Source organism: Anabas testudineus, chromosome 24 (genome assembly GCF_900324465.2).
Source record: "Anabas testudineus chromosome 24, fAnaTes1.2, whole genome shotgun sequence".
Taxonomy (NCBI): Eukaryota; Metazoa; Chordata; class Actinopteri; order Anabantiformes; family Anabantidae; genus Anabas; species Anabas testudineus.
This window is the reverse complement of record NC_046632.1, coordinates 3,299,551-3,314,031: the sequence shown is the minus strand read 5'-3', so window position 1 is coordinate 3,314,031 and position 14,481 is coordinate 3,299,551. Positions and strand designations below refer to the sequence as shown.

The 14,481-nt window shown below is 42.7% G+C and overlaps 2 protein-coding genes across 2 annotated transcripts; both read left to right on the top strand.

The window, feature by feature from the left end:
- Positions 1 to 105: 105 nt before the first annotated feature.
- Positions 106 to 1,415, top strand: LOC113149581 (trace amine-associated receptor 1-like). The gene is made up of 2 exons (XM_026341788.1): positions 106 to 122; positions 395 to 1,415. The coding sequence occupies exons 1-2, from the start codon at positions 106 to 108 to the stop codon at positions 1,413 to 1,415; spliced, it is 1,038 nt and encodes a 345-aa protein (XP_026197573.1).
- A 7,060-nt stretch (positions 1,416 to 8,475) lies between these two features.
- Positions 8,476 to 9,450, top strand: LOC113149579 (trace amine-associated receptor 1-like). The gene has a single exon (XM_026341785.1). It carries the CDS (start codon positions 8,476 to 8,478, stop codon positions 9,448 to 9,450), a length of 975 nt encoding a protein of 324 aa, XP_026197570.1.
- The last annotated feature ends 5,031 nt before the right edge of the window (positions 9,451 to 14,481 follow it).

The window sequence follows — 14,481 nt, the reverse complement described above, 5'->3', positions numbered from 1 at the left end:
AATATGAAAACGTTCATTTCTAAATATTTTTTATAACACTTGCAGCTTAACAAACACATGTATGTGTACACACATAGTTTGTGTCACCTTGCTTATTAGTGTCTCATGACACCAAGACATAGGTGCTGACGTCTAACTGGATGCTCAGAGCTTGTGTTATTTTAAGTAAATATGCAGAGCTTCTTAAGTACTGTAAGCAGCATTCAGGTCCTGTGCAGTGGCACGGATACTAAGGACACACAACACTGTCCTTGCACTGATTAGAGAGTTTAGAGAATTTAGGTGTTTCTAGGTAAGGGAAAAAACTTTATTTTCATTACGTTCTGGAAACAACTGTATTTTCACCTTGCATTTTGTTTCTTTCTAAAAATGTTAAATGTTGTTAACATTGTAGATTATTGCAGGTCAATGCAGATATTGGCATGGAGCTGACTGTCAACAGCACCTACATTTATGGCACACATCCCTGCTACGAATCTGATAACACAACTTATGCATTCACAACCAACCCGTCCATAATATGTGTTTCAGTATATATTTTTCTTGGTTTCTTATCTGTTTGCACAATATGTGGAAACCTTCTTGTAATTATGTCCATCGCTTACTTCAAACAGCTCCACACTCCCACAAACTACCTTGTCCTCTCTCTGGCTGTTGCTGACCTGCTTGTCGGGGTTCTAGTTTTTCCTTTCAGCCTGGCGTTCTCTGTAACATTGTGTCTCTATCATGAAGATTTCTTTTGTAAACTACGGGACAGCTTTGATGTATCACTGTGCACGTCTTCGATCCTGAACATGTGTTGTATTTCCATTGACAGATACTATGCAGTGTGCCAGCCCTTGACATATAGAACTAAAATGAATGTTCACTTTACTGTGATTATGATCTTGGTTAGCTGGGGAATTTCTGCTTTGATTGGAATTGGCATCATAATTGCAGGATTTAGCCAAGGAACGTGTAAAGAAGTATGCTCAGTCGATGTTGCAGTGGCAAACACTATAGGACCTGTTTTGTCATTTTACCTTCCAGCAATTACGATTCTCTGTATCTATCTTAAGATTTTTCTTGTTGCTCATAAACAGATGAACAGGATTCAGAACACAATGTGTCAGAGCACAAAGTCTGGAGCAACAGTCAGTAAGATGGAGAGAAAAGCCACAAAAACTCTGGCTACTGTGATGGCAATTTTTCTTTTATGTTTGACTCCTTACTTTTTCTGTGTTGTTTTTCAGCCTCTGGCTTATAATCCTCCACCAGCCTCAGTGATTGAAGCACTTAACTGGCTCACATTGTCAAACTCGATGCTGAATCCACTAATTTATGCTTTCTTTTACAGCTGGTTCAGATCAGCTTTCCGAATGATTATTTCTGGAAAGATATTTAAAGGTGATTCTGCTAACACAAAACTGTTTTGATTCTGTCATGTACTTTTAAAATATTAAAATGTCACTTGGTAGAAGATTCAAACAAATGTGGTCGTTAAGTACTTCTTACAATACACGAGTAGATCCAAACGTGTATCACTGTGTTTTGACACTATATATGTAGACTGCATATTTTGTTATTTCTATTTCTTGTTAGTTGTATTATGATTATTATTATTATTGTAGAAACATTTAACCGCAAGAACATTGTATCAACTGTTAAACATGGTGTTTGTACATCATGGCTTTGCTGTCAGTGCATCTGACACCCTGAACTTCTCCGGATTTTATCCGGGTGAGCTGCATGTAAGTTATTCAGCTCAGCGATTACCCAGCGTTTGTCCTAAGAGCCTCCAAGGGCAAAGTCAGCATAAAGTCTGAGTGAGTTTATGTGTGAGCAGGTAATAGTCTGGAGTATTCACATGAAGCAAGGGGGAGTTTCCTTTCAGCCAGTCCACTCAGCGCAACATCAGAAAATTTAGGAGTTTAGGAAAACAGCTTTCTGTTGTTGGATCGTGCTTCTTACTTTCAGAAAACTGGTGTATTATGATAAAGCATTGTTTCTAATCTTGTGACTTGGTTTATTGATGCACTGTGAACAACACAATTTTGGTCCCCTGTGCATTTCTTGTGTCACATTGTTCCTCCTGAACGCTCTAGACTATGACTGCCCTCCTTCACCCCAAAATCAAACTGGCTATTTCCCTGAGTGAGAATGTATTTTACCTGGGCTTTCTTTCTGCTGTGTGCTGCATGTGTGACTGCACAAGTTTGTGCAATGTCTGGACCTGATGCTCAGGAGTCCAGAATGCATTTGTGAAAACAACTTTAGGCACAAATGGAAGTTCCAACACAACAACGACCACAATAGACATCAAAGATGGGTTTGTTTTTCTGATTTGTTGGACCCTCTATTTACTCTGTGTCAACTTTCAGCCAGTGAGTAACTATGAGATACCTGACTCTGTCATGGATGCATTTAGTATCGTCGGAAGGTCCAACTCAATGCTCAACCCAACCCAATGTGTAGCTTCAAATCTTCAATTAAGACACATTTAGATTCTTAAGATTCATGATTCCAGTTACTGCCCAAGGACACTTTGGCTCTTGACATGTGACATGGCAGCCGGGAATTAAACCACCGATCCTATGATTGGCAGATAACTGCCCTACCTATTGATCCACAGCCACCCCATGATGTGGTCAATAATCACTGACATTAGTAGAGTATACTTCAGAAAAACAGTAGGCAATAGCTCTTTTTAAACACAGAAACGCTTCTGTATTGGTGAGAAAGTCTTCCCCATACCTATTTACACTGTACTGTAAAATGTTGCAGTGAAGGTGCTTCAGTGTGCATTTTACATAGGTAACCAGCACCCCTGCTTTACAGTGTGATGTTTAATGTGATAACACACACGCCAGATATATATTGTCACCAAAACATTACTGGTGCTTTTGATTGTTTTGTACATTTTAGAAATTATTTGGATTTAAAATCACAGTTGATACACTGACAGCCCATAGTAGTGCAATCATCTACTGCAGCTGTCCAAACAACAATTTCGATCAATGATTAATAAAGTTATTTATTATATAGGTTTGATTTTTGTAAAGTTTATTTTTGTCATGCTGGTAATTTAATTCAAACTGTCCAACACATCTTAAAAATGTAATTGCATCCATTATGCTTTGTGAGCTCAGCTTTCAAGAATGAAAACTGACTGCTGTTGAATTCCTGTTTGTCATATTGTTATTTTGCTGTTACCATGACATGTTATTTTGCAGCTGTTTTGTTTCAGCTTGTGACTTTGTTTTGAATTTTACAAATAAATATCACAGCTTCCTAATGAGAATTAGTTTGCTCATTCAATGCACTTTGGGGAGAAACAGAGCTCATGTTTACCGGCAGTGAAGCACAGGGACCAAGGACCCAACAGTTGTTCACACCTTTAATAGGGGAAGGTGTCAGGTTGCATAATATCATTGCGTGAGACTGAAAACAAACTTTGGTTATACTGAAGGCTAAAATAATTTGATGTTTTATGGCCATCCCTTTTTGTACAGTTGTACAGTGAATGAAAATATACAAGAACAAAACAATTTAAATATCTTGCTTTTATCAGTTATAATTTATATAGATAGATAGATAGATAGACACAGAATAGACAGTAATAACAACAAAACACACAGTAGGACTTGAATGTAAAGTGACTTAGTTATACAACTTGAATGTAAAGTGACTTAGTTACACATATATACACATATAAGTTATGCCAGTCATTTTATGACAGCCGTGTGTCCTGTAAATTATATTTCTATGTAACTTAACTGCAACAGAGCGATAATAATGTTATACTGCAACATAGCTTTTGAATGATGACTGTGAAATCCAAAGTCCAAATAAACAGTGTGCTGATGCAGTCTGGGGTTACAGGGGTAGTTCAAAACAATAAATCCAGCAGACTAATATCCGTGGTCAGGGGTAATCCAGGTCATACACAGAAAGGTAGTACAAAGGAGTCCGGCAGGCAAAATCTGCAATCCAATAACAGACCGAGTCAAAACCAGCACAAAACCACAAAAAGTCGGTGTTCTGGTGTCTGTAATTTTTTTTCATGAAGTCTTCTGCGAACAGTAGATTGCGATACGTTCTCTGCTGCGCTTTGGAGGTTGTTACTGATGTCACTAAGAGTTGTTTTCTCAAAATGTTTCTGTTGTCAACTGCTGTTGTTTTCCTTACTCTACCTGTTCGACGTCTGTTACTTAGTGCACCAGTGGTTTCTTTCTTTTTTAGGACATACCAAATGGTTGTACTGGCTATGGCTAATGTTTGGCTCTGATTGATTTCCATGTTCTCTCAGCTTCACAATTCCTTGTGTTTCACCCATAGACAGCTCTCTGGTTCTCATGTTGGTTACACCTCGTAAGTATACACACAATATACACACAGGCAAAACCCAAATCTGAAACTGAGCGTAGACATTCAGTGATATTTATTGTTTGAATTATTATATTAGACACTTCAAAGTAGTATACTAACTAACTGCAATAGTTGTATAGTTTGGTTCCCCTTGCCAGTGGAGATTTGGAAGAATACAATGCATTCTTGAAGTGACTGTTATATTATATTGATAGTGTGGTAGTAAGACCACTGTCCTCCATGCAGGAGACCAGGGTTTGAAACCTGGCTGTGTCCTACCTCACCTCATAGGCAAGACACCCTTACGCTTACATTGTCTTTGCCTTGTATCTTGTAAGTTGCTTTGGATAAAAGCATGTGACAAATTATTAAATGTAAATTTAAGTCTTCTTTGGTTTGTCACAGAAAACAAGAATCAACGAAAATAAAATTATGTAAACAGAATCTTCACCAAACAAAAGATGAAGTAGTTATTTTCAGGTTATACAAATATTCTGTTTTGATAATATCTGTCAGTGTTGCCATGAGCAGCATATATTTTATTAGTTTTTATAAGTTTAAGTAAAAATCTGTTAATTTACAAATAAATATTTTAAACATATAAGCATATAGAAATATTTAATTGTAATCACATTGTATACTGTACAAATCATTCCTATCAGTTATAGCTTAGGGAAACTTATAAGATATTGGGTTTAGTGAAATAAAAAAATGTCACTTGATGGAATATTACAAAAATATGATTACAACAAACCACACAATACTTGAGTAGATTCAACCATGTATCAATGTGTTTTGACACTATATATGTTAATTGCATATTTTAATATTTCTATAGCCAGGTGTATTATGATTATTAGCATAGAGACATTCACCTGCAAGAACACTGTATCAACTGCTTTGCTGTCAGTGCATCTTGTATCAATTAGGTCTTAGATTTATTAGATAGGGTGCTAATAATCTGACTTGACCCATTCACACCCTATGTCACAGTTTAAGGAGGGGGACGAGGCAGGTCTGAACTGAAACAGGATTTATTAAGTCACACTACAAAAACCAGGGAAACTAAGGGGGGTGTCAACCGACACTACAAAACAGGCAGGAAAACAGGGATACAAAGTGACAACGTAAAACTAACAGAATGGCTGAAAACAAAGTAACAAATCAGGATATCAAAATACAAAACAAAACCACTGCACAAGGCGCAGCAGACCCCAGAGGTGCCAGGAGATCCGCTGACCGAAAGGTGTCGGGCGGACGTCCCGGAGGGGGTGCCAGGAGATCCGCTGACCGAAAGGTGTCGGGCGGACGTCCCGGAGGGGGTGCCAGGAGATCCGCTGACCGAAAGGTGTCGGGCGGACGTCCCGGAGGGGGTGCAAGGAGAGCCGCAGACCGGAGAGCCTCGGGACTGCGAAGCGCACGCCTGGAGTGCCGGCTGAGGAGCGCACGCCTGGAGTGCCGGCTGAGGAGCGCACGCCTGGAGTGCCGGCTGAGGAGCGCACGCCTGGAGTGCCGGCTGAGGAGCGCACGCCTGGAGTGCCGGCTGAGGAGCGCACGCCTGGAGTGCCGGCTGAGGAGCGCACGCCTGGAGTGCCGGCTGAGGAGCGCACGCCTGGAGTGCCGGCTGAGGAGCGCACGCCTGGAGTGCCGGCTGAGGAGCGCACGCCTGGAGTGCCGGCTGAGGAGCGCAGGGCGGGTGCTCCGACGGCATGAACGGGACAGGCTGGAGAGGCGACGACGACGGAGCCCTCAGCGTCGACCCGCTCAGAGACAGGAGAGGCGACGAACCAGAAAGCTGGGCCTTGGGCGGACGGCCGGGAGGCGGCGAACATGACCGGAGAGCCCCGGGCGGACGGCCGCGAGGCGGCAGGAGAGGCGGCGAACAGGACCGGAGAGCCCCGGGCGGACGGCCGGGAGGCGGCAGGAGAGGCGGCGAACAGGACCGGAGAGCCACAGAGGTGCCAGGAGATCCGCTGACCGAAGGGTGTCGGGCGGACGTCCCGGAGGGGGCGCCAGGAGAGCCGCAGACCGGAGAGCCTCGGGACTGTGAAGCGGAGGTCTGGAGTGCCGGCTGAGGAACGCACGCCTGGAGTGCCGGCTGAGGAGCGCACGCCTGGAGTGCCGGCTGAGGAGCGCACGCCTGGAGTGCCGGCTGAGGAGCGCACGCCTGGAGTGCCGGCTGAGGAGCGCACGCCTGGAGTGCCGGCTGAGGAGCGCACGCCTGGAGTGCCGGCTGAGGAGCGCACGCCTGGAGTGCCGGCTGAGGAGCGCACGCCTGGAGTGCCGGCTGAGGAGCGCACGCCTGGAGTGCCGGCTGAGGAGCGCACGCCTGGAGTGCCGGCTGAGGAGCGCACGCCTGGAGTGCCGGCTGAGGAGCGCACGCCTGGAGTGCCGGCGTCAACCCGCCCGGAGAAAAGACAGGACGGGGAGACAGAACAGGAGCTGTTGTGGTGGTGGAGACCGGGGCTGGAGCTGGTGTGGATGCGGACTGAAGGACTGGAGCTGTTGTGGTGGCGGTGGTGACAGGAACTGTGACTGGTGCAGGAGCAGCTGCGGTGGCAGGAACTGAAGCTGAAGCTGGGGCAGCTGGAGCCGAGACTGAGACCGGAACTGGCGCGGGAACTGAAGCGGGAACTGCAGTTGTGGTGGCAGGAACTGCAGCCGTGACTGAGACTGGAGCAGGAACTGGCGCGGGCGTGGTGACTGGAGCGGCCGTGAGGACTGGAGCAGAGGACGATTCAGAGCCGGGGGCCGGTGAAGCTCTGGGTCTCCGCCGTGAGCGGCGGCGTTTAGCAGGACCATCTTCGGGAGCGCTGGGGACCCGGAGGTCCAGTCTGGGGCTGATTGAGCCTTCAGCTGGGCATAGATGTCCCGAGCCTCTGCAGGACTCAGGGCAACAGGCGTCAGAGGAGAAAGTGAGGTGTGTGAGTGGAATGGAGCTGGCTGAGCGGGGAGGTCATGACTGGGAGTAGGTGAGGCTAATGGTGTAGTAGGCCGGCTAACAGCAGGGGAGGCCAAAGAGACTGGGTCAGACCTGTTGTGGTGGACAGATGCCTGGGAGGTAGGGGTCCGGGACTTGAGGGTTTTGAGAGTAGCCAGAGTAAAGTCCTTGAGGTGTCTGAATTCCGGGTAGTTCATGAGGAAATCCTTATCGGCGAGGGTTTTGATGGCCAACCTGGTGATGGTTGTGGCGTGCTCCAGAAACTAAGGGGGGTGTCAACCGACACTACAAAACAGGCAGGAAAACAGGGATACAAAGTGACAACGTAAAACTAACAGAATGGCTGAAAACAAAGTAACAAATCAGGATATCAAAATACAAAACAAAACCACTGCACAAGGGCAGGAAAACACTCACGTGGAACACAGGTAATAATGTCCAGAATTCAGAGGGGGAACAAAGTCCAGGGAATCCAAGGGGGGAAGCAGACAGGGCTGAGGGGGATGAGCAGGAACAGGCAGGTTTAGCAGGCACGGGAAACACAGACTGGAGACTGGTTGGGGAGCGACGACGAACTGACAGCGGGGAAAAGGGCTGAGGAGAGTTTTGTAGGGGAAAGTGGGCACAGGTGAGTCCAATGTTCAGCTGATTGCTGTGAGCAGAGGGAGAGAATGGGCTGGTGGGCGGAGTCCAGAGGGAGAGTGAAGTGAGGGAAATCCACAACTTGGCCTGATGCCAGGCCGAAACTGTGACACCCTAGCCATGTCCCTTTAGTCAAGCTATGTCCAGAGCAATGATTTCTGAATCATTCTGCATTCAATCTTGTAATTTCTTTGTTTTTTTACATTAACTATTTTCTTTTGAAGAACAACTGATGATCATGTAATACACAAATAGACATGTACACACACAATGGCTTGCTACACCTATGTTGAAACATTTGCAATCATGATGCAAGCCTTCCCCATATGGATTGGTCAGCTGATGAATTAATCATTTATGATAATTAGGTAGGTACTAACATACTGTACCTATTTCATTAACTTTTTGACAAAGAGGTTCACATTGTGGTAGAAACCTGTGTGATGAGTCAAAACAAATTTGTAGTGTGCTTTGTCCTCACATGCTGTTATTACTTGACTTTATGCTAAAAGAAAACTTTACCTGAACCACTGCAGCCAAGAACAATGGACTTCAGGTTAATATTTAACAAAACAAATATTTATCAGAAAAGATTTTCCTGTGATAGCTCAGTAAATTTGACATGCATTGGTGTATTGTTGTCTGTTTTCTATGGATGCTCATCAGTAATTGTAACATGTGGAAACCTCCTTGTAATAATGTCTATTTATAATTTCAAACAGCTCCACACTCCTACAAACTATTTAATCCTTTCTCTGGCTGTGGCTGACCTGTTTGTTGGGATTTTAGTCTGTCCTTTGAGCATAGCACTCAGTGAGACCTCATGTTGGTATTGCGGGAGTTTACTTTGCAGAATAAGAAGCAGCTTTGACATAGTGCTGTGTAATTCTTCAATTCTTCACCTGTGCTGTATCTCTGTTGACAGATATTATGCAGTGTGCCAGCCTCTGAGGTACACAACAAAAATCAATGTTCAAGTTGCTACTATCATGAGCTTGGTGAGTTGGTGTGTTTCTGTTGTCATTGGAATTGGCGTGCTGGTTGTTGGATCAAAGAACAAATGTGCTGAAAGTTGCTCAGTTGATTTTAGAATAACAACCACTATAGGATGCATTGTATCTTTTTATCTGCCTGCAAGTGTCATGCTCTGTACCTACTTAAAGATTTTCCAGGTGGCACAAAAACAGGTCCACAGCATCCAGAACACAACCTGTCAGAGCACAAAGCCTGGAGCCACTGTCAGTAAGATGGAGAAAAAAGCCACAAAAACTCTGGCTGTTGTTATGGGAGTTTTTCTGATGTGTTGGACTCCCTATTTTCTTTGTGTCAACTTTCAGCCAGTGAGTAACTATGAGATACCTGACTCTGTCATGGATATATTTAGCATCCTCGGAAGGTCCAACTCAATGCTCAACCCATTTGTTTATGCTTTCTTTTACAGCTGGTTCAGAGCAGCTTTCAGAATGATCATTACTGGAAGAATATTTCAAGCTGATTTTTCTAACTCAAAGCTCCATTAAAGTCTCAAAGTCAGTGCGGTCCAACACGTGTTTTAAATGATCACAGCTGGCACACAACAGGTTTATACATTTCAGATATCTGCGTTGTTACAAATGTCTGTGTTATTGTTATAGGACTGTTTGTATTTTCTCAAAGTGCTCTCCAAATAGCGACTATCCAATAAAGGCCAATCTTCTCAAACCAAAAGTAAAGCATTGATTCATTGGCCCTTGTGCAAGACCACAATCTTTGTCTTGTCCTAATTATTTCTACCTTTCTATGTGAGTCTAGTTTATATGGTTTATCAAACTCTTAACTGCACAAGTGTAAATCAAATTGGTTAGCTGGGTAACTGGAGTTCTCCGAGTGAACTCCACCGAACCACCGAAAGGTACAGGAAACTCTTTCAGATACACAAAATCAAAGCAGGTTTAACAGCCAGGTTACGTTGACATCAAAGGTGAACAAAGATGGTTAAGGTAATACCAAACAGCCCTACACCAAGGATTATTTATACATGTACATGCCGACCAGGAGCTCACGAGCACCAGACTGCCATGGCCGCTACACAGGGAGCTTACAAAATGCAGTGCTATTGTACTTTGTGGCTGCCACAAGTCAAGGGAGAACCCCAAAAACCCTATCCTCTCTGGATATAGTTTGGGATGGGAAAAAATAAGTCGAGCTGATGATCACTAGCAGACAGATGCATGCTCTCCTTTCCTTCTCTCTCTCTTTCACACATACAAGCAGACTGGTGAGGTGGTTCCTCACTACGGTGGTTCCGTCACCCCTCATTATAGACCAGTCACTGCCACATATTCACAAGAAGCTGTGTGTGAATGTAATTTAATTTTTAACATTACAAATAGACTAAAATTGAAACGTTATCCTGCAATACAATAGATTTGAGATTGAGTTGCACAGGAAGACAATAATTAAAAAATGTGACCAGAAATAAAAAGGAAATAATTCAGACTGCAAGAAGGCAGAGGTTAAAAAAAACCCTTTCAAATCAAATATTCACTACACAAGGAAGGTTCTGCTCTCTGCTCAGTTCGACCAGGGGCCTGCTTTAGTCCTGGTGGTTCAAAACATTCTACCATTTACTGATAATGGAGGCCACTGTGCTCATTGGGATCTTCAATGCGGCAGAACTTTTTCTGTACTGTTCCCCACATCTGTGTCTCAATGCAATCCTGTCTCAGAGGTCTACATACAATATTTAATATATAATAATAGGCACGGTGAATACTTCCTAAATGCACTGCATCATTTTTATAAAGCTTGTAGTTAGGGCAGGTTCAGGTGACTTAACCATGTCTTAGTTATGCTGCTATAGACTACTTTGATACACTGAGCTTCTCTCCTCTTTTAACTTAACTGCCAAATTGTGCCAAAATTGCACATAATTAACTTTTGTTCTGCTCTCTCTCTTCTTTCCACTCACCCTACCTGTCCAGGTAGGCAGTTATATCCCATGTGGTCTTATATAGTAAAGTGCCTTTAGTGGTGCTATATAAATAAACTAAATTTAACAATTGAATTAACAGAACTTCCTCAACAGAAAATACTTATTTTCAAGTGAATCAGTCCACAAAAATCCAGAAAAACAGGAAACTTACACATTAGAATCAAAAGCAAGAGTCAAACAAGCTGGGTCAGTTTTATCAGGAGGTTGCAGACAGGCAGATTGACAGGCAAACTGGCTACAGTCACTAGCACAGGACTGGTAATTTATTTATGTCCAAAAACCAAATAACTGACCGCCTTCCTCATGCTACTTGAACATCATAATGGTGCTTTTGGTTAAGAGATTCCAGCTTCTGCTAATCCACTTGGACAGATCTTGAAATGTCAAACTGTTGCCCAATGAGAAAAAGAGGAGCTTGTCAAAGACTGATTAGTGACTGTCTTAATTTGGTACTAGATGGAAGTGCAGAACATGGTGACATGGTTCTCATATTGCGCCTGTGTTGATGCCTCATGTCCCAGTAAATCAGTCTGCCATGCTGCTCCTCCAGAACAATTTACTTTCCCATTCAACATAACATGTTTTTCCCCTGGGTGTCACATACTTCCGCTACTGTCATTTACCGTGCAGGGAAAGTTAGTCCTTGTGTAACTTGTACACAGATCATACTACTACTCACTTACATGATATATTACAAACACTGAACATTGTATCTGTCATGTTCTGACAGCACTAACCCATGCCTACCTTAGTGGTGGCTAAATATAGCTTATGAAAGAATGAAGATACATTTCCTTTAGGGAATAGTTAAGGTCCTGAAGTGGTTATATCATGATATAATTAACACCTTTTGATGTAATAAATGCTTTGTTTCTGTCTTGACATATGTAGACAGTATAAATAAATACAACAGTGTTGTATTTTCTTTTTCGTAACTCAAGTTCAGAGCTACATTTTCCATTTCTTTGAAATTGATTTTGCTTTACCTCACAAAACTTTGCATTATCACTGGTCCATAATGAACTATTCTGAGAGTATACCACATGTCACGCAGTAGATCCCCGCTGGCTGTGGCCACAGGGTTAGTGGGTTCACCCTTAGCTGTGGCTGTTGAGCAGCAAGTACCACTGTAACTCAGCAAGATGGAGACGTTTAAAGAAAGGAACACATAACACAGATGTTGTCCAGTTGTTGTAATTTTTCCAAAATGTTATACTCAGAATAGATCAAAGTTAAACAAAGGTTTTGGGAGAGAGCTCAAAAAAACATTTCGCTGCCATGACCCTAAAAAAAACAAGTGTCCTGCCCTCTACTGTCCTAAATGGTGCACAGCAAGAAGGGCCTAAAGCCAAACAGTGAGTACTAGATTGTGTGCAGTCTCAATATTTACTCACTTGCTCCTTTAACTCAGGTAACTGGCAACTGAAAAAAACATTTTCAGTAAAGTTGTGAGTAAGAGGAAAAAGTTTAGAGTTTGTTTAGAAATCTCCCTTACTGTGACTTGGAGGTATTCCAACCCACAGGGTTTTTTCCACTAATGACAAGTTACTCTTCAGCAACTCAGGTAACACTTTTCCTTGTTCAGTGAGTCCTGAGCAGGGGAAAACTTTACTATGCTGAATTTCCAGCTTTGCATTGTTAGGGCCTTTGTCTCCAAAGCAGCCTGTAGCTCACTCAACAGCTGCAATACGGCATGACTCATCCACCGTACTAAATGTGGAAACACTAGGGGTAAACATGCTCTCAATGAATTCTTTCATTTCTCCAATGCCTTCAACTCACCTGAATAACAGCAGCCAACAGCAGTGTGGTGTTGGAGATGCATAGTGTGTGCATTTCACTAACCTGTCAGCAGTCTATCTTCTATTAAAAATGTATGAAGCTTATAAAGAGGTAAATCTGACAATAGTGACCATGGACTGTTGAGCATGTTATTATGTTTTCCAACCTTTACTTGAGAAGTATCTGCGACATTTGCTGATACGTTGTCCTGGCTCAAACTGTTGCTCATGTTGCAACATGTGCCACAATAATTTCACTGGTTATCATCTTACAAGAATTTTGGCAGGCCACTATGGATCACCTGAGTTGCTGAAGAGTAACTTATTATTTGTGGGAAAAACCCTGTGGGTTGGAATACCTCCAAGTCACAGTAAGGGAAATTAAACTAAACAAACTCCAAACTTTTTCCTCTTCCTCACAACTGCTCACAACTGAAAATAATTTTTTTCAGTAATATTTTTCAAATGTGGCTTTTTTGATGTCCTATTTGATGTCCTACAAACTGCAGTAACAGACAAGAGACAGTTCCCTTTATGCTTTTTGTGCCTAATTGTTCCATTATGACAATGCGTCTAGCTCTTTCATACCAGTCATGTCAAGACTATCTTGTTCCTTTATTAAGAAACTTTATACTGTGATCTTGAATTTATGGAATGACTTAGCTGAACCCCAAAGTGAAGACATGCTTCTCTTATCTATGAAACGATGCGTGCAGAAAACTCAGGAAGCTCTGTGAACCAAATAAGTGTTGCAAAACTAGTTTGTGAGTAGTACCACTTAAAGCCAAACCCCATAGTATGGTGGACATGATATACAAGTGGACTTTCCTCTTCCTGTAACATTAGAGTGGACTAAAATGAGAAGATCGGATTGGTTAAGAGTTCCTTAAAGCACACATTGAAAAGAGGTGTACAGACACAGAGTTTTAGAGTTGTCACTACCTGCACCACAGGTGATATGTGCGACTCTCCCCGGGTAATGAATAAAGAACGACAAGCAGACTTTTCTATCATCACTTTTTTGAACGAGCGTCAGCACAAATTTTTAAAAATCCTCCACATATTTCAAACTGCAAATATTCTTGCTAACATGGCTCTCATTAGCAATGTCCAACTTTTATCTAATTACATAAATATAATAAAAAATAACTTGTAATAGCATGTCTGTTACGAACAGACTAACGGGACGAACGAGTAACAGCAAAAAGTATATATTTATTGACAAAAAGGGCAGGGGACACAGGGAACTAACAAACACGAACAAAGTACCAAATTAAAGAGACCCAAAAGCGCTGTAACAACATACAAACAAAACCATAACCCAACATACAAAGTAACAACTGAAACTACACACTAATGTGGACCAAACCAACGGACAAAGCAGATGTACAAAGTAACAAACCAAAATCACTGCAGAGGGCAGGAAAACGAGAACAAAACATACAAAACTAACAGGACAAAGTATCAACTGAAAAACACTGCATGAGCGCAGACCAAACAACTCAAACCGACAAACCAAAAACAGAACAGTGCCTCACAGACAAACCAACAAACAAACAGACTAACTGACTGACCAGATTGTGGAGGAGTAGTGTGCTGCATGAATGAAATTAGGGTGTCATGAATGAGCGTGAAAGTCAAAGAGCAACAAACCAGCACCGGACTGAGGACTGAGGGGTGCTTTTAAAACAGAGGGAGTAACAGGTGAATTGAGTCCGTAATTAGTCCAGAGTGTGGAGAGTGGGGGAAGAGGAAGTCCATATATGGGTGTGTGGCAGGAGAGTGAGACAGAACAA